The sequence below is a fragment of the Mirounga angustirostris genome, unplaced genomic scaffold, assembly GCF_029215605.1.
Source record: "Mirounga angustirostris isolate CCGP_5_RB_7025 unplaced genomic scaffold, mMirAng1.0.hap1 SCAF_11, whole genome shotgun sequence".
Classification (NCBI taxonomy): Eukaryota; Metazoa; Chordata; class Mammalia; order Carnivora; family Phocidae; genus Mirounga; species Mirounga angustirostris.
The window spans coordinates 97252637-97275066 of NW_026991719.1; the positions used below are offsets into that span (position 1 = coordinate 97252637).

At 49.5% G+C, this 22430-nt stretch overlaps 1 protein-coding gene across 6 annotated transcripts in view; it reads right to left on the bottom strand.

The window, feature by feature from the left end:
- Window positions 1-22430, bottom strand: part of SEPTIN6 (septin 6) — a 67229-nt gene that overhangs the window by 20289 nt on the left and 24510 nt on the right. For all 6 annotated transcript variants that reach the window (XM_045881849.3, XM_045881847.3, XM_064574521.1 and 3 more), the window contains exons 3-5: window positions 21813-22008; window positions 8543-8729; window positions 5959-6120 (exon numbers count right to left, since the gene is read on the bottom strand). In XM_045881849.3, the coding sequence (XP_045737805.1) occupies window positions 5959-6120; window positions 8543-8729; window positions 21813-22008 (545 nt within the window). The remainder of the gene's footprint in view (window positions 1-5958; window positions 6121-8542; window positions 8730-21812; window positions 22009-22430) is intronic.

Sequence of the window (22430 nt, forward strand, 5' to 3'; positions counted from 1 at the left end):
AAGGTTTTGGGCGTCAGAGAAAAGGCAACTGCCTGCAGCTGGTAGTGGGGGAGCTTGGGAAAGGCTTCCAGCACCCTGTGACCCCTGGCCAAGTGGAACCTGTGAATAAATACTGTTTACAAACCAGGTGATCCTGGGTGGGGCTCTACCCAAAAGGCCTTTCCCCAGACAAGGGCAAGTCCACCGGAGCAAGCTTTCTTCGCCCGCCAGGAGAAACAGGCCTCTGTCACAGATACATTTGCTGACTCATCCATGCTCGCGGATTTACTGAGCCCCTACTGTGTGCTAGGCTTGTGTTCCCTCTCTCGCTGTGTCTCTCTCTGTCAAATAAATAAATAAAATCTTTAAAAAAATAATAATAATATTGACTATAAACAGAGGTCCAAGAGCTGGAGGGACAGAGGAGGGAGCAGCTCACTCCACAAAGTCAAAGCAGGCTTCCCAGAGGAGGCGGCAGCTACTGCGCCAACAGTCGGGGTAGCTATGGAACAGGCATGAGCTGCAGTGGCAGCCTATGCGGCTCGCGGGCTCTTTCCAACAGCACAGTGAGTTAGGTATTCTTATCCCCATTATATAGACGAGGAAACTGAGGTCCAGTTGCCAGCGGGCACACAGCAGTGAGGGCCAGAGCTAGGGATGGAACCCGGGTCTCTCTGGCTTCAAAGCCCGCCACCGGGCTGCCACGCTCACGCAGCGGGTCCGAGCAGCCGATGGGGTGAGCGCTCTAAACCCCCGGGGCGACCCGCTTGCACAAGGCCAGATGATAAGAAGCAGTTGGATTCTGGCAAACCTACAGCAAATGTCTTTTGTTTGCTTAATCTGCGCGCTGATGTCACAGCCAATCCTTCTTCCCCATTCTCTTTAGCACCTGCCCCCCAAGAATGTTCTTCAGAGTGGAAAGCCACAGGACTTAATCGGGAGCTCAGCTCCAGGACACCCGCAAGTCCCCCGAGGCGCTTGGTCATCCCCCTGAGGTGGCTCTCGCATCACCCTCTGTTGGCCGCTCTCAGAGCATCACCTCAGCAACCGCCTCCACCCCTTCCCACTCCACTCACTGTGCCTGAAGCGAGGACACAGGAAAGAGGAGGTTATGGGCATATGGAGGATGCGCCGGGCTGGCCGCCGGAAATGTTGCATCGGTCCTAGGAGGGGACTGAACGTGAGGGTCTGTGGGCGTGCGACACATGGGGCACGAGGGCCAGAGCCTCCCTGACCCCTGCCAGCCGGCTTTGTCGGAGGGACATCCCTCAGGCACGGTTCATTCCCACTCAGGACCCCAAGACACGTGGGGAACCTCAAATCCAGCCCTAAGCGCTTTCTGGGAAAATGCTGCCCCTCCTGCCGAGACCCAAGACTTCAGCCACGTGACACCAAAGAGCCAGAGGGCAGCGACGGCAGAGGGCTAGACCGAGGGACGAGGTGAGAAAGAGAACCTTCTGGCGCATCCCCGGCTCTCAGCTGAAAGTGATGGAGGAGGGCGTGTGAGGTGACCGGGGACTTCTCTGGGCTCGAGAGGAAAGGAGGAAAAAAACCCAAGAAGAGAATAAAGGCATTAAAAAAAAACAAACCCGTTTTGTCTTTCCTTGGGCCCGTTAGATTTATCCCCACAAGCCCCTGCTAGTTAGGATGACAGGGTCACTCGCCTCCCCTCTTCCTCACCGCGCTGTCATTCTGTCCCTGCCCGTGGTAAGGCACAGCGCCCGCCAGGGCTCCCGACACCTCCCGGCACACGCTTGGCACCTGGCATCAAAGTCTGTTCAGATAAGCATCGGCGAGCGGAATTTTTCTGGGTGCTGCCGAGCAGCTCTGGTTGGCTTCTCACGACAGCCCTATGGGGCGGTTCTCATTCACCCCATTCGCGATCTGGGGGAAACGACTAGCCCAGGTCCCTAACTCCTGGGCCCAAATCTTGCCAGGGAAGAGTAAGGCCACCGTGCTTTAGCTGCCGGGCCCTCCCAGCCACCCGCAGCCGCCGGCGCTCTGCCTCGTGGCTAAATGGCAAAAAGCCATCTCCAGGTGTCATCCAAAAACGACAGCTCATGACAATGAATCGGGAGTGACAGTCATTTTGGGCAGGATATCGTGGGGCCGGACTTTGGCCCTCGTTCCACTGCTCTGGAGAGACGGGCAGCTTTGACGACCAGGAGAGAGTCGAGCAGAGCAGGGAGATGGTACACCCTCCAAGCAACCACACTCCTGGGGGTGACACTTTGTAGGTGTGGGCCCAGGGAGGAGACTCTGATGGTGGCAGGACAGCGCTGCCCTGAAACACGGGCGGATGTGCCCCCCGACGTCAGATGTCCAGTCTCCGAAAACTCCAAGAGACACTCTCAAGCCTCCTCTTGGGAGTCTGTTCTCAGATTCACTACCTTTCCTCTCGTATCGACCTTAAATTCCTCTCAGTATAGGGGCACCTGGGTGGCTCAGTCGGTTAAGCGGCTGCCTTCGGCTCAGGTCATGATCTCAGGGTCCCGGAATCGGGCCCCACGTCCAGCTCCCTGCTCAGCGGAGAGTCTGCTTCTCCCTCTCCCTCTGCCCTGCTACTCTGCCCGCTTGTGCTCTAAAATCTTCTTTTTAAATAGATAAAATCTTGGGGCGCCTGGGTGGCTCAGTCGTTAAGCGTCTGCCTTCGGCTCAGGTCACGGTCCCAGGGTCCTGGGATCGAGCCCCACATCGGGCTCCCTGCTCAGCGGGAAGCCTGCTTCTCCCTCTCCCGCTCCCCCTGCTTGTGTTCCCTCTCGCTGTGTCTCTCTCTGTCAAATAATTAAATAAAAATCTTAAAAACAGGGCGCCTGGGTGGCTCAGTTGGTTAAGCGACTGCCTTCGGCTCAGGTCATGATCCTGGAGTCCCGGGATCGAGTCCCACATCAGGCTCCCTGCTCAGCAGGGAGTCTGCTTCTCCCTCTGACCCTCCTCCCTCTCATGCTCTCTGTCTCTCATTCTCTCTCTCGCAAATAAATAAAAAATTTTAAAAAAATCTTAAAAACAAAAAAAGATACAATAAAATAAATAAAAAATCTTTTAAAAATTCCCTCAGTATATTTTAAAGTATTGGATGATCCAGCTGGCGTGAATTAGTCTATTTCAGTTCCAGAACATCCATTATAGTTGGGAGGCTGGATGACCGTTCTCCTCAGCCTGGTGAAATAGAGACGGTCAGCACCGTTGATTCCTTGTCTGATAATAACCCGATCGGGAGTGGCTTCCTCCCAACATAGCAATCTTAGAATTAAAGTCTACAACCTTGAGAGTTACCAGAGCATGGGTTGAAGAGGCATGCAACAAGACCGCTCACTCCCTTCTCTTGCCGACCCCCAATCTGATATCGTTTTTCAGACCCACCCATAGGCCAAGGGGGAGGCTGTGACCTCATTAGTCTTATTTCCCCGCCATGAAAATCCCTAGTAGGGGGCGGTGGGATGGCTAGATGCTCTTCTCCACTTAGGCAAGACACTTCTTTCACTTCTTCCAATCCGGTCCACATGACAATTGGCTGGGGTGGCAGAGGCTGTGGGGCTGGAGTCAAAGCCAGAATTGAAAGGCCAGCACCCATTCCTCCTACCACCCAAGCCTGGGTTTCTGATGACGCAGCTACATACACCACAACAGGTCTGAAGACCCTGGGGACTTTGACACAGTTGTTCGGGTGGCAGACGGGCTAAGCAAGTCCCGCTGCCCATCACAAGAGGTAACACGTGGCGTTCACATGCATGCCCCCCTCCCATGGGGACGCCCAATGCCAGGCACACTCTTCCCCACTCAGAAAAACACAGTGGATCGTCAGGGAATGTTGAGAGATGTTATTATAGGGATAACCCTAAATCCACTCAATTCAGGGATAACCCTAAATCCACTCAAATTTAGTTTTTCAAAGTGAAACGCCAGCACACTTTGGACGGTTGGAAGAAATTACCCAGAACCTCCTCCCAGCCAAAATAGCGTGACTGAGAACCTCTGCTTCACAGCACGAGAAGTTTCCAGCCCAGAGGCTGAGCCTACCTTAGGTTCAAGCAGGAGGGCACAGCTGAGCTGAGAGCAGAGCCCAAAAAACTGTCACTCCCGATTCAGTGTAATGAGCTATCGTTTTTGGATGACACCTCGAGACGGCTGAGAACTCTTTCCCCTTTTTATTCTTAGCAAAGCAAACCACAAGCCCAAAAGCTACCTGGTGACGTAGGGAACCCAAGTTTGAAGGTATCTACGGGGCCCAGTGCTCTGAGGTGACTAAGCGCTTCCAGACATCATGCCAGGGACACCACATGACACTTCTCTCTAGGTTCCCTTTTTTTTTTTTTTAAAGGACTTTATTTATTTGAGAGAGAGTGAGTGAGAGAGAGAAAGAGAAAGCACGAAAGGGGGTAGAGTCAGAGGGAGAAGCCGACTCCCCACTGAGCAGGGAGCCCGATGCGGGACTCAATCCCCAGACTCTGGGATCATGACCCGAGCTGAAGGCAGACGCCTAACCAACTGAGCCACCCAGGTGCCCCAAGGTTCCCATTTGTCTGCAGGCTAGGCACCCTTTCAGGTTTTCTCATCATGGCAGAGTCTGGTTTCCATCAAAATGCCCTGACTGCTTGAGAGGATAAGGGCTCATCTTTCTGTTCCCCCTTTTTTCACACTCACGATGGGTCAGAGAGGATAGGACTCCACCCACCCCAAGCCACATAGCCTTACTCTTAGGCCAGACTGGTCAAAGATGATGAGGGACTTCTAATAACGAACACATCTCGGGCGTACCGATGGGGGGCAAGGCAGACGGAGACAATGACTTGCAGCCCCTCCATGCTAATTTGTTGGCCAGATTCTAGGAGGTAGGGGCTGATACCATAATGATAACTCAGGGGTGGCAGCAGCTGGGAAGTTTTCTAAAAATGGCTTTTATTACCAGGCTTTCCTGAGTTTGGTTATACCCGGGCATTATGTCATTAGGAAAAACTGATGCCTCTCAAAAGAGAGAAAAAAAAAAAATCTGTTCTCAAAGCAGAGGCTTTCCAAAAGCTATTAGCTGTCTCCTTGAAATCACAACATTGAAGATTTCGCAGCAACAGCATCAACACGTTGTAAAGAAGCATGAGATGCTTGACTCCCCGCCTTGCTCATTACTCATTCTTCTAGTTGGGGGAGGGGGGAGTGGGAGAGGAGAGGAAAGATGGCAAGTTGGGGTGGTTTTTTTTTTTTTCATTCATTCACACTCAATAAAGCAAAGCATCACCCTGAAACTGAAAAATAACATTTCTCTAGTCACCAGAAAAATCAGAGGCTATATGTCATTTTTCCCCCCGGGGGTAGAGGGCTCGATGATCTGAGTACATATTATCCTGGAGTCCCAGAAGCCAGCCAACTTTTTCTGCTGTGGTTGTCATGGCATTGTTTTGGTCAGAGAAGAAGACTGTTTGCCTTTCTGGCAGGCCCAGGGGGCCTGGCTTAGACCGAAGCCGCATCCAAGAGGAGGGTGGAAGGAGAGGTCCGAATCCCCGGCTCCAGACTCTTCCTGAGGTCAGCCTCTCCCTCCCTCAGTCTCTGGCTATTAATCTCTGCCTCTCTGAGACTTTGAGGCAACCAATACTAGGGGAAAGGAGCTGTTTGGGTTCTGGATTCTTTCTCACAAACACCCGAAATTCAGATGATGGAGAGATGACCGCACTAAAATGGATGGTGATGTTTGACGACTAGTTTGTAAAATAATAATAATAAAAATAGGGGCGCCTGGGTGGCTCAGTCGGTTAAGCGTCTGCCTTCAGCTCAGGTCATGGTCCCAGGGTCCTGGGATCGAGCCCCACATCGGGCTCCCTGCTCGGTGGGGAGCCTGCTTCTCCTTCTCCCTCTGCCTGCCGTTCCTTCCTACTCGTGCTCTCTCGCTCGCAAAAAATAAATAAATAAAATCTTAAAAAAAAAAAGAAAAATAATAAAAAGAAACAGTAAATCGTCAGAAAGTTGAACCCCTGTGCCCCCACTCACGTTCATGGTTCCATTGATCTCTGCCACTGACTCGTCATCTGTAGGGAATTGGTAGATCTGGACCCCATTGCTGACAAGTTCGCTGGTGATTTTGATTTTGAACTTTGTTAGCTCACTCTTCGAAATGGCATCTGATTTGGCGATGATGGGGATGATGTTCACCTGGGGAAGGGAGGAGAAAAGCGGGATCATTGTTGGTAATCTGCAACCGATAGCAGCATGGCAGAGGGCTTCCACCAGCTCAACCCAACGGCCCGGGACTGGCCACCTCTGTAGCCAAATCACAATATAATAAATGACAGTGGGTGCCGCTTACTAAGCTCTGGGTACTGGACTAAGTGCTTTACGTGGATTAACACAATTAATCCTGACAACACCTCTCTCAGTTTACCAATGAGAAATTAGTGCACAGAGAGGCTAAGTAATTTGTCCAAGGCCACAGAGCAGGTAAGTAGCAGAACTGGGATCCAGATCTAAGTTTAGCCTTCTTCCTAAATCCAGAGTCTTAACCAGCTCAGCTCCAAACTGATGAGCTGTGTGATATCTTCATATTGAGATCACTGCTTGGGTGATTCCAAGCAGAAAAAGGACAGTTGGGAATCTGTGGTTGACAAGGCGGGGAGGCGGCCACTCCTTGTTAACAGTAAATTGTCCCAACCTATCCGGTGCAGGCTCGCCCCAGTGTGTTAGAGACCCAGCCCCACGGGCCATGGCAGGGAGGGGAGGCAGGGCAGAGCTCAGGGAAGGCGCTCACCTGGCCCCCTTTCTGGCAGCAAACTTATGAACCAACCCAGCTGGATGAAAAAGACCCTCGCGGTTACCAGCGTGATCCGAGACTTCATGCAAAAAGGAGTGACGCTACCTGAGTTTCGCGATTACTTTCTGCACAAAGCAAGCAGGTACATATGCCCAATTTCCGACAGCAGGACAAAGGCCTAACGCCACCCCGAAGTTCAATCCCCCTGAACCCTGCTCCTTGAAAGGACTTCAAGGAGAGACAGGGCTTCTGCAGCGGGCAGGTGAAGAATTGCGACACGCACATGCCTGTGGGGCAGGGCACACGTAAGCTCAGGCTCACATGGGGGGCAGAGGTATTGCTGCCAGCAGGCTCCTGTGGGGCAGCATCCTTAGTGCTTGGGCCCCGGAAGGAGCTCTGCACTTGGAGGCCGAAGTCGGCCTGCTCTACGCTTTGCCTGGGGAGTACCTGTGAAGGTGGCCTCCAGTTTCACGCGCCGGGGCAAAGGAACACTGGACCCTGCAGGTACCTTCCTTGAAGTCTTCGCGGGAGGGGGGAGGGTCAAAGCCTTTGCCAAGGTGGAAGAGTAGAGAGAGCTAATTCTCCTTGTCACTTTTCCCTGTGTCCCCATGGACACAAGACAAGCATATGCCAAAGGCGGCTTCACTTAACCCAACCCACCCAGCGGGCCACCGCCGCATGGCTCTCTGCTGCCCCATACAGGACATGCAGGGCAGAGCGACATTTCCAGAGCAGCCGGGTACTCACGGTGGGGGGGGGGTGGGGGGGGTGAGCTCATTGCTGCAAAAAAAAAATGAAAAAAATTGCTCCTATTTTGATTTGAGCTGAGTGTCGGTTTTTTTTTTTTGTCACAGAGAGCCTACTAAATAATGCATATAAATTAGACTTTCATAAAATAAAATACCTTGGAGTCAGAGAGAGCCAGGTCCAAATCCCAGACCCCTTACAAGTTGTCTGACCTGGAGCAAGCTCTTTGACTCTCTGTACCTCAGTTTTCTCATGAGGGAGTGGGAATAATAGCATCCACCACACTAGATTCTTGGAAGGATGAAATAAAATAATGCCTATAAAGTACTCATCCCAGTGCTAGGCACATAGGAAATGTTAGGGGGAAATGTATTAGGCTTTTTAAGGAATCCTGCATCAACTTTTTTGTACAGAAAATACTCCCTTCACAGGAAGAATCCTTGTCTGATTTCTATCTGGTGTGGGACTTACATTTTTCAGTTCCTTTTAGAGCAGGACACGACTGATTCCCACAGCCATCTTTCTCAGGAATGGAGGCCACAGAACGTGGTGCCCGGGATCTGAGTTCGAATCTAGACTCTGCCAGGAACTAGCTACATGACAACACGCAAGTCCCTTACCCTCTTAGGGCCTCGGTGTCCACTTCCATAAGTGGGGGATAATGATGCTGTTTGCCTTATCGGGTTGTGAGAATTCAAGGAGATACTCCAGAGGGTGCTTGCATAATAGTGGCATATAATGAGGATTTAACAAATGTTAGCTGCTGTGCCTAAAATTATTATTGATAATAAAAATAATAACTTTCCATTGCCAACGGCTGAGCCCCTAGGCCCGGAGGGATCAGGGCAGAGAGACGGCTCAGGGTAGACCCACGCCCAGCGCTGGGAAAACAGATCACAAAGCATACAACGCAGCTGCTGGATCAATAACACCATCTCTCTGGAGGGACAGGGGATGAAGGAGAGGATGAGGAGGCCATAGAGCGTCTCCTGGAATTTGGCACCTGCCTGGCCTGAGAGACCAGTAAGGGTGATTCCGGTGTGCCCTGCCTCCCGCCCGCCCTCATGCCTGCCTCTGTACCTTACTGTCCAGCTTCTTCATCGTCACGAGGTCCAGAGACTTCAGGGAATGGCCCGTGGGGGCGATGAAGTACAAGCAGGCGTGGATTCGGGAGTCGTGGTAGGTGTGCAGGACCCTGCGGATCTTCAGCTCTTCCTGCAGGTAGGCCTCGAACTGGGCGTCAATGAACTCCACGATGGGCTTGTAGCTGGGGAGGGGTCGGGGGAGAGCAGGGACATGGCCCGACCGCTTCCAAACCCGGGCTTTCGGTACAGTCCCTTCTCGAAGTTTGAAATGCCCTGGGTCATCTGACTCTTCCCGTCCAGCTGCATTCCCTCCATCTCCCCTCGACGGGCCGGGCCGGCCACCAACTTGGTCGGCGCGGGAGCCGAACTTCTGCCTCTGGGCATACCTTTCCTTTGGAATGCCCGCATCTCTCTTCTCATCCCACTCCTGCCCTCCCACACCTCAGGGCCATAGACTGTCCACCTCGTCTTCCACACAGCCTTCCCCTGTTCTGCCAGAAATCCCTTCTGTGACCCCGGAGCATAAACAAAAGCAATTATGCTATGGGATCGCTTACTCTCCCTTCACAAGGATTACCGTTCCCTCAAACAGACTGCGTCCCTCTGAGGGGCAGGGGCCACGAAGGGCTCTTCTCTCTCCCGCATGGGGCCCCGATGCAGTGTGGAGACCACTGGCATCTGTGCTCCCTGTGTCTCCCCCCCCCGCCCCCCCCCCCCCCGTGCCTAGTGTGGGAGCTGGGTACCCGGTGGTGGTGGCCGGGACCTGTCCTTGACCCACTGCGGGGGAATCTCGTCACGATGCTCTGGGTTCTGCTCAGTCTTGCTGGGTCTCCGGCACTGCCCACATGGCTCTCCTAAGGTCCATATTTTTCTGGTTCTCATTTCCTCCAAGAGTGTGACTTTAAAATCTAAGCATGTGGACAACATTTGGTAAAGATTGCCCCCCCCCCCACACACACACGTACACACACACACCCCCAGCTCACTGAGTCTCCACACAAGTCCCCTTCACGACCCCAAGTCTTGCCAGGGCGTCTTAAACCAGAGCCAGTCTTCTGCTCCTCCCCGTCCCGGGAAGCTTCTCTCTTCTCTCCTGGGCCTTTCCTGCCAGCCCTGCAGCCTCCTTCTGCTCTAACTAGGTCGGCGTGGCTTCAGCCCTGCCTCTGGTCTCATGCCCCCATCTGTCTGCCGCCTCGCCGTCCAAGGCTTCCTCCCTTGAAGCCAGAAGAGGTTTGTAACCCAAGCAGTGAGCTTGTAGCTACAGCATCGCCAGCTAGAAACAAGACCGAAGGGAGCGGGAACCGGGCCAGGGCTTCTCACCTGCAGCAGCCCTCAACCTGAGCCTTTCCGAAAGATCCCCCTGGTAGAGAAGGGAAAATAGCTTTAAAAAAAAAAAAAAAAGAATCGACAAATCCTAGATTCTGAGCGCTACATACAGACGAGAGATCCAGGTGCAAGTTATCTCTAGAGCCCCAGAGAAAATTCTAAAAATAAAATCCTTTTTTTTTTTTTTCTTCTTCCTTTGATCCCTCTGAGCCAAACATCATTCTGAAGGGTAACAGCATCCAAGAATCTCTTGGTTGCAGAGATCCTTCGAAGGTTCCTGAAGAATTAGGAGCAAGGGTGGGGGATGCGTCCCTTTGACTCCTCTAATTAATTTTTGGATGATTGGCTCATTTGAATTATCGAATCATGGCACTGCTTCTTTTTTTTTTTCTTTCTCCATTACATAACTTTTTTTTGTTACTTCATTTTTTTGTTCTGTAAAAGGAACCAAAGGAGAAAAGAGTGCTTTTTGAGTTTTTTCTCACCCTCCCTCCCCCTCATCTCTGGTGATACCCTGGGTCTATCTTTCTGCAGCTGCCTCAGGCCCTTAGGGGGTCCCTGGATCAGACCAGCCAAACCAGCCAATCAACCGACAGCATTTGGTCTAGACTAATCATAATGGGTGATTCATCTTTGTCTTACTCATCTGTGTATCCTCAGTGTCCAGCGTGGTTATCTGGAATCTAGTAAGGATTCCACCCCACTCTGTTATGCTCACTGGCCCTCAGTCCATGATAAACCGAATCCCTTATTCACACAGGCAGTCTCTGCACAAATGTTTCTTTCTCCCAGGTCATACCTGACTCCCCTTCAAAGATGGAGCTTCCCTCAGATACCTTCTCAGCTGGAAATTTCTACATCTCTCACACCCAAGTTCCATGGAGGGGTGGAGAAGGCAGCTTTCTTCTCACTCATTATTCCCTGGCCTCCTACAATCTCTTCCATCTGCTACAAAAACCCAGCTCTAAGGCGCACCTGGGGGGCTCAGTCGGTTGAGCGTCTGACCCTTGATTTTGGCTCAGGTCATGACCTCGGGGTCGTGAGCTCGAGACCCGCGACAGGCTCCGCACTCAGCAGGGAGTCTGCTTGAGATTCTCTCCCTCTGCTCCCCCTGCTCATGTGCACGCACGCAACCGCGCGATCTTCCCTCCCCTCTCTCTCTAAAATAAATAGTCTTTTAAAAAAACCCAGTCCCAACATAATCCACCCCTCCTCATCACTACTGTTTGTCTTTCACATTTTAGGGCAGGTGCTCTTTTTTTTTTTTTTTAAAGATTTATTTATTTATTTGTCAGAGAGAGAGCGAGAGAGCGAGAGCGTAAGCAGGAGGAGCGGCAGGCAGAGGGAGAAGCAAGGTCCCTGCTGAGCAGGGAGCCAAATGTAGGACTCCTGGGATCATGACCTGAGCTGAAGGCAGACGCTTAACTGACTGAGCCACCCAGGCGCCCCTGGGGCAGGTGCTCTTAACCTGGGGTCCACAGACTTCCAAGGATTCACAGGATCCATGAACTTGGATAGGAAAACACCACCTCGTTTTCACTGAGCTCTCACTGAAGCTTAGCAGTTTCTTCAGGTACAAATGTAGGTAACAATCTACAGTAATTTTAGCAGTACCTGTGATTTCACAGTCAATAGAAATCACTGATATTTCTGCTTCCTATTACAGTTGTTGCAAATATCTCAAAATAGCATTTATACTTACATACCTTCTAAATTATGATAGTTATTACAGCTGCATATAGATATTACCTCAGGAACTAATAAAGAAGGACATAGATCACTAAACCACAATTTGAAAATATTTTGAGAACTGTATTTTTAGTATAATGGGCATATTTTAGGCATTTAAAACCATTATTTGAAGTATGAGTCCATAGGCCTCACTGGATTGCTAAGGAGGCCAAAGGCACAAAACAGTTCCTGGTGTGGGGTGCCTGGGTGGCTCAGTCAGTTAAGCGTCTGCCTTCGGCTCAGGTCATGATCTCAGGGTCCTGGGATTGAGCCCCACATCGGGCTCCCTGCTCAGCGGGGCGTCTGCTTCTCCCTCTCCCTTTGCCCCTCCCCCTGCTCATGCTCTCTCTCAAATAAATAAAAATCTTTTTTTAGAAAATTATTTAAAAAACAATTCCTGGTCTGGACACTACTTCTTACTCCTTCCGATAATGGGGATAAAAAGTGACTGTGAAGGCTTCCCGACAATGTGACCTTTAAGCTGCATAAGACAGCCATGGGAGAATCTAGGAGAAGAGCATTCCAGTGGAATAACAAAAGTAATGGTCCAGAGGCAGAAGCGAGCTTGAGGAGATCTGCAATAGGAAGAAGGCAAGAGAGCTGGGAGCTAGTGCAGGAAGGGAGAATTATTCACAATTGCCAAAAGGTGAAAACAACCTGGGGCGCCTGGGTGGCTCAGTCGGTTAAGCGTCTGCCTTCGGCTCAGGTCATGATCTCAGGGTCCTGGGATCGAGCCCCGCATCGGGCTCCCTGCTCCGCGGGAAGCCTGCTTCTCCCTCTCCCACTCCCCCTGCTTGTGTTCCCTCTCTAGCTGTGTATCTCTCTGTCAAATAAATAAATAAAATCTTTAAAAAAAAAAAAAAAGGTGAAAACAACCTAGTGGCCATCAACTGATGACTGGCTAAACAAAATGTGGGCAATCCAGACAATGGAATATTACTCAGGCTCTAAAAGGTAGACAATTCTGGTGCATGCTGCCCTGGGGATGAACCTTGAAAACACCGTTCAAGTGAAAGAAACCAGACACAAAAGGATAAATACTGTATGATTCCACTTACAGGAGGTGCCTAGAATAGAGTCATAAAGAAAGAAAATAGAATAGTGGTTACCGGGGAAAGAGGGGAGAAGGGGGTGGGGAGTTAGTGTTCAGTGTTTCCTTTTGGGGAAATGAGAATGTTTGGAACGAGGCAGAGGTGATGGTTGCACCACATTGTGAATGTATTAAATGCCACTGAATTGTTCACTTTAAAATAGTTCATTTTATGTTGCGTGAATTTCACCTTATTAAAAATAAGAACAGGGGTGCCTGGGTGGCTCAGTCAGTTAAGCATCTGACTCTTGATCTCAGGGTCATGAGTTCAAGCCCCTCACTGGGCTCCATGCTGGGCGTGGAGTCTACTTAAAAAAGGGGGTGGACCAAGAACAGTAAGAGATGAAGCAAGCGAGGTAGCCGGGGACAGATCACATCGGGTCTGTGGGCAGGATAGAGTAAGGGGTTTTTACTGTGAATGAGGTCTTCTGTTCCATTATGTTTTCTAGTTAGTTATTGTCGGTTGATAAGAAGTCCATGGTTTTCTTCATGTCTCTTTTGAAACTGGCTACCTAGGGATGCCTGGGTGGCTCAGTCGGTTAAGCGTCTGCCTTCAGCTCAGGTCATGATCCCAGGGTCCTGGGATCGAGTCCTGCATTGGGCTCCCTGCTCGGCAGGGAGTCTGCTTCTCCCTCTCTCTCTGTGCGAGGTCTCTCTCTCTCAAATAAATAAATAAATAAATCTTAAAAAAAAGAAACTGGTTACCTAACTGAACTGGTATTCATTAGAAGTGTTTTCCAGATGATTGATTCCCTTGGGTTTCTTAAACAGTCATATTACAGAACACTAATGATTTTACCTCTCAGCGAGCACTTTTCAATTGCCATCTCTCTGGACACTGACGACCAGTCCCTTCTTGAAACACTGCCCTCTGGCTTCACTGCCTTGAGAACTCTTCTTTCTCACTCGCCTTAAATCTTGGCCTGTCTCAAAGGTTCCATCCCGGACCATCTTTTGCCCTCATTCTACTAACATCGCACACACATTATCCCTGGGTGGTCTCGCTCATTCCCACGGCTGCAGTGGTCACCGCCCCCCAATCATGCTTGCTGGACGCCCGCAGGTCATCCCAGTCTCCCCCCTCTCCCACGTGCTGTCCTCTGTGTAGCCCCACCTTCAGAGCCCCGCCCCTCCCCCGCTGGAAACTCACAAGGCCCGGCCACAGACACGTGCTTGAGCACAACCATCTTGGCCAGCAAAACCAAGGGGGCACAAGGTCAGCTCTACAGGAACAAAGCCAAACGTGCGGGCTTGTTGGAAATGCAGAGACCCCAGTCCCCAGCCCAGACCTACAGGATCGGAGTCTGCGTCTTCTCAAGAGCCTCAGTGGCTTGTATGCAACATGAAAGTTTAAGCAGGCTGGCCTCTATCATCTTCCTGTCCACAGAACTTGCCTACCTCTTCGCCCTAATGGAAACCTAATCCCTTCCTGCTCCCCCCCACCCCTGAAGGATACCACAGCCCTGAGGACCTCAATACCTGACAGCCCGCTCCGGAGTAGGCTGCTCATTCTCCCACAACCTGTGTGCCTTGGGGTCAGTGGGGTGGGCATTCGTGTAGCCCCCGCCCAGTGCCACTTCTAGACCATTCCATCGTCTTCTGGTGGCGCCTGACCCACGCAGTCTCTCTCCCCGTTCTGGGTGACAGCAGTCAGCAGTGTGCTCGTAGACAACCCATCAACCTGCAGCCTCTTTATCCCCTGATTGTCTAAACTCCACAATCTTTGGGCTCCCTCTACTTCAGCCCCCAACACACCTTACCATTGGCCCGATCAGCTTCCCCCAAGACATCCTCTCTCTAACTCCCTGCGCTCTGGCCACAACCTCTCATCTTTCCAACCCTCTTATACCTTGGATCCTCCCAAACCTGATCTTTCACCTCACGGAATCCTCGGGTACCTTGACCTCTCTACTGTCTCATAGGCGATCAGCCCCTCCCTGGCCTCATCTCCTTCTCGGCCCCGGCTGAACCCCATAACTGATTACCCAAACCACTCTTTTGTCAACACCTTCATCTCCACTACGCCCCTGCCTTCCACCCTCTGGCCCAGCAAAGTGCTGCGTGGAATACATTTCAGGATCTGCCCTTGGCTGCCACACCGCTGGGGTTGAAGTTAGCCAGAGGCCATCACAAAAGTCTTGGCACTCAAAGCCATGGCCTCCAACCTCAGATAGGGCAACAGGACAATCCCTTTACTTGACCTTGATTGGCTGCCTTCCCACTGTCTTTGTTGACCATTCCAAACTGGCACTCATTTCCTCAAGCTCCAAAATTTCACTCTCGAGAGATGGTCTTACCTCCAACATTACCAAAAAACTGGGGCCACCAGCCTCACACCAGCTCAACTTCCTGCCTCAGTCTCTCCCTTCTAGAACTGAATCAGCCCTTCCCCACCGCCCTCTAGTCTCATCGTGTGCAAGGCCCATCACCCTCCACGCACTCACTCTCATCCCTTCCAGGCTCTTTGAGAATCTTGCTTCATCTATCAGCTCCTCACCCCCTACTGACTCCTCCTCAACCTATAAACATGCTGAAGTTTTCCCTCATCTCAAAAGAAAGATCTTTCCTCAACTCAATCCCCCTTAACCACACATTCTCCCCAACTACTGCCTTATGTCTTTTCTTCCCTTAGGAATAGAGTTTGTCTTCTGCACCTACCACAGGGCCTGGCATATAAGAGAAGTTCAATAAATATTTAATGGATAAATGGAGATTTTTTGGAAAGAATAATCTACTCATTCATTCATTCCTTCTCATTCACTCCTCAACACATCGTAGACTGTTTTCTACCCTCATCGACATCCTCGTTAACACATTCAATGGATGCATTTGGTCTTGAAAGATAAAACCTTAGAGGTATTTTTTAAAATGTATTTAAGATTTTATTTATTCATTTGAGACAAAGAGATACAGAGAGAGAGAGAGAGAGCATGAGCAGGGGGAGAGGCAGAGGCAGAGGGAGAAGCAGGCTCCCCGCTGAGCCAGGAGCCCGATGCGGGGCTCGATCCCAGGACCCTGGGATCATGACCTGGGCCAAAGGCAGACGCTTAACCATCTGAGCCATCCTGGTGCCCCCAGATGTATTTTTTTAAATTTTCTTTTTCCCATCAATGCATATTTCATTCACTCGACAAATAGGTACTGAATACCCACAGTACGCCGGTTGGCTAACCTGTGCGCATCCTACAAGATTTCAAGACTTAGCCCAGCCATTCCTGACCACCTCCTTTCCACCTTATACTCCCACTGGGCTCTGCTGATTGCTACGCTTTTCCCCACAGTTCCTTCCATGTGCCTTTGTCATCGTATTCACTACACTATGTAGAATTTGTATGCTACGTATTAGTCCTTTCCACTAAACTACAACTTCCTTATTTCTTAGTATCCCTGGCACCTCACACAGCTGACATTTAGTATAATGTTATCAACTGAACTAGATCCCCCATATCAATTTGGTTACTAGGTGTTGTGGATTCTTTCTCTTATACCTGCCTCCTCCTCTCTGTCCTCGAAGCTTCTGTTCCTGTTCAAGCCCTCATCCTCTCTCTCAGCCTCAAAAACATCACCCCTGGGGGCGGCCTGGCTGGCACAGTCGGAAGAGCATGCGACTCTTGATCTCGGGGTCATGAGTTCGAGCCCCACGTTGGGGGTCAAGATTACTACAAAAAATAAATAAACTTAAAAAAAAAAAAAGTCGCTCCTGACCTCTTTGCCTCCCTCTACACACTGCCTTATCTCTTTTTCCCAGTTCAGGAAAGCTTTTTAAATGAGCGGTCTACACCCACTTTATCTGCTTCCTTTTTTAAGACTTCATTCTTTTTTAAAACTTATTCTTAATTGCGTGACCAATACGTATACTTGTGCTCCCCTCCTCAGAGGTAACTACTATTGTCAGTTTGTTGGTTCACCTTGCAGATCTTTTTCTATGCATTTATATGCGGGGGCTGTTTGGTGTTTCATTGGGAAGGGTGGATTTATACAAATGGCATCGTGATCTGTGTATCATTCTGCAACCTCTCTTTTCACTTAATAACACACCCACGTGAGTGTACACAGATCTATTGCATTCTTTTAAACTGCCAAATGTATTCCATGGTACAGTTGTACCATAGCTCATTCAGTTGCTCTATTGGTGGAAATTTCAGCTGTTTAAAATTTTTTTTATTCCATATCCAATGCTGCAGTGAACACCTTTTCTGTATGTTTTTCATGAACGTGTGCAATTGTTTCTCTCGACTGTATTCTTTTTTTAAAAAATTTATTTATTAGAGAGAGAGAGAGTGAGAGAGAGAGTGCAAGAGGGGGTAGGGTTAGAGGGAGAAGCAGACTCCCCGCCGAGCAGGGAGCCCGATGTGGGACTCGATCCCGGGACTCCGGGATCGTGACCTGAGCCGAAGGCAGTCGCTTAACCAACTGAGCCACCCAAGGCGTCCTCGACTGTATTCTTAAAAGTGGAACTGCTAGATCATAGGGAATTCACATTTAAGATTTTAATAGGTCCCACCAAATCTGCCCTCTAAAACATCTGTATCCATCTACATTCCCAGCAACATGAATGAAATTTGCTGGTGTTAGCGGCCATTGTATTTTTATCTCTTATTTTTGCAAATCTGATGGATAAAAAATATTTCATTGTTTCATTTTGCACTTCCCTAATCACTGGTGACATGGGTTGAGCATCAGTTTGTATGTTAGTTGGCAATTTCTAATTCCCCCTTCTGTCAATTACCTGTTTATTTCTCGTAGAACTGTAGAAGCTCTTTTTACACTTTAGAAAAAGCCTTTGTGATACAGGTTGCAAATTTCCTCTATTTGTAGTTTGTCTTTACTTTTGTTTATAGCATCTTTCAGTATGCATAGGGTTTTTTTTTTTATTTTAGTAAGTTTAAATCTGTCGGTCTTTTCTTATATGGCTTTGGGATTTTGTATCACAATTACAAAAACCTTCTCTACTCCTAAAGCTATAAAAACATTCTCCTATATTTTCTCCTCATATTTTTAGAATTTGTTTTTAATCCATCTGGAATCTATTTTTGTGACTAGTGTTTGTGTGGGATGGTCTCATTTTATTTTTTCCTGATGGATGGCCTATTTTCCCAGCACATTTTCTTGAATAGCCCATTCTTTCCCTGCTGACTTACATTATGCCAAATTCCCGTGTAAACATGAATTTGATCTTGGTCTCACTTTTCTGTCCTATTGCTCTTTTTGTTATTCGGATGCCTTTACTTACTTATCTTCCATTCACTCATGGCAATTTAGCTTCCACCCACAACTTCCCTGGAATTATTATTCCTTAGTGTATTAATGACCTTCATGGTGCCAAACCCAATGGATATTTTTCAGTTCCATTTATTATTCCCTCCCATTATGCTACATGGTACAACTCTCCCTCGATTCTTCTACCAATAAAAGTCATGATCATAACAATATCTTCTGTTTGTTAGTTACTCTGTGCCAGGCACTGTTTTTTCTTAAGAATTTATTTATTTATTTGAGAGAGAAAGACAGCATGAGTGGGAGGAGGATCAGAGGGAGAGGGAGAAGCAGGCTCCCCGCTGAGCAAGGAGACCAAGGCGAGGCTCGATCCCAGGACCCTGAGATCATGACCTGAGCAGAAGGCAGACGCTTAACCGACTGCGCCACCCAGGCGCCCCTGTGCCCGGCACTGTTGAAGCATTTCATATGCCAGACACGTCAAGGATGCCTCACCACAACCCTCTACGGTAGATATTAGTATCATCATCATCCCCACTTTACAGGTGAGAAAACTGAGCCATAGAGAATTTAAGTGTCTTATAGTGTAAGCTCTGAGAGTTGGTTTTTCTTTTTTGCCATGCAAGTGCCTGATTTAAGTTTTATTGCTGAGGCATCCACTTCAAAGACAACTGACTATCTGGAATAAACACACTGCCAGCCACCTAAAGGTGAAGTCAGCCCTCCCTTCGCTCCCTCCCCGCCCCCCGCACGGGGCTCCTTTGTTTCAGAAATCTTGGTTGATTTCCATAAGTGACCCTTTGGGCCACTTGTTTTTTCTCTTCCACTGCTTTAAATTCTCGCTCTTATGTTTTCAATTCACCCATCTAGGGGCGCCTGGGTGGCTCAGTAGGTCGGGCATCTGCCTTTGGCTCAGATCATGATCCCAGGGTCTTGAGATCGAGCCCCACGTCCAGCTCCCTGCTCAGTGGGGAGTCCGCTCCTCCCTCTTCCTCTACCCCCACCCCTCCCCCGGCTTGTGCTCGCTCTCTCACTCACTCTCTCAAGTGAATAAATAAAATCCAAACAATAAATTCACCCATCTAGAGCAAGCCCACCAAATCCTAGACCTAAACCCTCCATCTCAATAAAAGCAGAACACCAGACCCACACCCGCGTTCTCTTTCTCTAGCCCGAGACCTCACTGTGTGGTCCCAGCTGTGCCATGTGTTTCCCAGGACCTGTGAATAATAAACCTTTCGGGTCTCCAAGTTCCCTGATGGTTATTGCTGACAGCGTCTTGCAATCATAAGAACCACAGGGGCCGGACCAGCCAGAACATTAGTTATCAATAGGCTGACAGAGGCACAAAACACTTGTCCAGCATCACCGGGCTAATCAGTGACAAGATGGGACTGGAACCCAGGTCGGTCTGAGACCAAAGCCTAAGTTCTAGCCTGTCCTCGGTCTCCCTCCTGAGTTCCTTTTGCTCCTGCATCTTTTTTTTTTAAGATTGTATCCATGTATTTGACAGACAGACAGAGATCACAAGCAGGGGGAGGGGCAAAGGGAGAGGGAGAAGCAGGCTTCCTGCTGAGCTGGGAGCCCAATGCGGGGCTCGATCCCAGGACCCTGGGATCATGACCTGAGCCGAAGGCAGACGTTTAACCCACTGAGCCACCCAGGCGCCCCGTGCTCCTGCATCTTTTAAATAGTGGCTTTCCCCAGGGTATGGCCTTAATCACTGTTTTTCTTAGAAGACCACGCACCGTGGGTAAAGGATCACATTCTCGTGCTCTGCTTCAATACGGCTGCACTGACATATCCATGCCCGAATGAGCCCATCAGTATGGAGAAAACACTGCTTTTTATTACGAATCCCTGGAGCTTGCTCTACCCCTGCTCTCCAGCCCAGTTTCTGAGAGGCTCTTCATTTCTACTTATTTGAGTTTGTATTATTTGATTTTGCATTAGTATGCATCATGTTTATAATCAGGAAAAACAATAAGGATATTACTAATGTACTGGAAGTAGATTAGCCTCTAAGGGGCTGTATCAGCTCAGTCCTCCCAAACCATCATTACCAAAGCGGTTTCCAATATCACATATGTTAAATGTATGTTGCCGAGAATTGTGAGAAATTTAATTGAAAAGATCCTGAGCCATCTGTGGCTGAGATGACCCCAAATATCAATCCCCTTTCCCCAGGGTCCAATTTATTCTCAAGCAAACAAAATTAGCATAATAAGCAAAGCTATAAAAAGCAGAGGTGTCCGTCTAGGATGTCAAACGAAAAACAAAATTCAGTTCCATTATTAAGAAGCTGAATATATGTATTCATTATCAGGAAATGGGTATGGCTGTTGGAACTTCAAGGGAGAAATAGGAGAACTGGGGATCCAGCTCAGCTAAGAAGCAGGAGAATCCTAAAAGGATGAGCAGACACTCCTCAAAATGATGAATGGCCTTTTCTGAGATGGGCATTGTGATAACCACGTGACGTCTAGTTAAGTGCAGATGGTGCCTGGCCCCCTCCCTGACCCCGGCCCTCAACACATCCCCCGTGTCTGAGCCGCCCCACCCCTCACTCACACTCCATTCTCAACTCCCCCCACCCCGCTGCAGTCTCTCCTCCTACCTCTCTGCATATTCCTGCTCAGTCTCTTTCCAGAATGTGTCATTTGCTCCATCTGCTGACTTAACATCCTAAGGTTTTTGTCTGTAGCCCAGTGTTCACCACGCTCCACTCTGAACCCTGGGTGGTCTTACACGTGTCTGCGGTTGGAACATAGCCCCTATACCTTGATAATCCAAATCGGTATTTCCAGTGCTGACCCTCTGCCGACCTCTAACCCCTGTATATTCAGCTGCCTACCACAGAAGGTCATCAGGGGTCTCAGTAGTCCACGGAGAGCGCAACCTCAACAGGTCTAAAACACAGCTGATTCTTTTCACACGTGGTTCTCTTATATTAATTCTCCAGAAATCTGGACCTCATTCTAGATTCTTCTTTTGCCTTCACAACCTCACACCAAGTCTCTGCCGAGTCCTGTTGATTCTACCTACTCGATATTTACCAAACCTGCCTCCTTTTTCCTATCTCAGCACCTGTGTCACCTCTGGCCTCGATCTAATTGGTCCAAGAGTCTCCTAATTGGTCTTCCTGCTCTCCCTACCCTTCCAAACAACCTACTTCAAGACCAATCAGACTATCTTCTTTTTTTTAAGATTTTATTTATTTATTTGCGAGAGAGAGCACAAGCAGGGGGAGGGGCAGAGGGAGAGGGAGAGGGAGAAGCAGACTCCTGGCTGAGCAGGGAACCCGATGCAGGGCTCGATCCCAGGACCCTGGGATCATGACCTGAGCCGAAGGCAGATCTTCACCAACTGAGCCACCCAGGCGCCCTGAGACTATCTCATAAAACCTACTTCATAAAACCTCTCAATGGCTCCATGTCTGCACATTCTCCCCACATGGAACAGACTGTTCTCCCCCTCATGTGCTCATTGTTACTTGTCCTGTACCTCTTCGCACCCTGTCCTTCCCAAAGCATATCACACTCGATGGAACTTATTTGCTCAAAACCGGTCTCCCCGGTGAGTGCCTCAAGGGCAGAGACAAAGTCATTCCTTTCTAGATTGTCAGGGCACGGCAGCGCCTGGCACAAGGTAGGAAGGAGCTCAAGACATGCCTGCCACATGGACTGGAGACCTCACCCCATGTATATTGGAAAGACACCTTTCCTTTGGCAGAGCGCGTGGAGTAGACTGGTTGGTGGAAACAGGGACCCTGGGTGGAGGCGCCACTTGGAGGGGTCTGCGCCCTGCACACGCCATTTTGGGAGGAGGTCCAGGCAGGACCCCGTGGTGAGCTCCTCCCCGTGGCCTGCCACCAGCCTCCACGCCCCATCCCCTTCCTTACCTGTCTTCCTTGTTGATCTGGTCCCCAAAGCCCACCGTGCTAACAATGGTGAGCTTCAGCCCCACGTTGCTCTCTTGGAGGTCATAGGTATTGGACCGAAGCTGGACACCCGGCTGTGTGTGGGTGGCCGGCTCCCCCTCAAACTTGGTGTTGAACAGGGTGTCCATGAGGGTAGACTTGCCCAAACCGGTCTCTCCTGAAAAGCAAAAGGACAAATTACGGAACGTTCACACAACAGCCGTGCAGACCCCACATCATGTTTTGGACGTATATTCATCGACGTGGGGGCACGTACGCAGTAAGACACTAAATGAAGAGCGAATAAAACTAGATAGACTGTTCGCTCTCAGTTAAGTGAAAGAGACTGACAGGAACTGCTTCAACATATCAGCAACAGCATCTCAGGATAGTGGAACTGGGGTAATTTTCCTTTTAGTCTTCCTATTTTTGTGTCATTTGAAGGTTGAGGATGCATGGCTTTTATCGTCAGAAAAAGAAACTCTGTTGCAAGCAGTGATGGAGAGACAGCAGTTATGCCTGGAAAAGTCCAGAAGGACATACAATATACTCTTACCAAGAGGGCTATCACTACGTGGTGGGGGTGATGTGTGGTTTTCG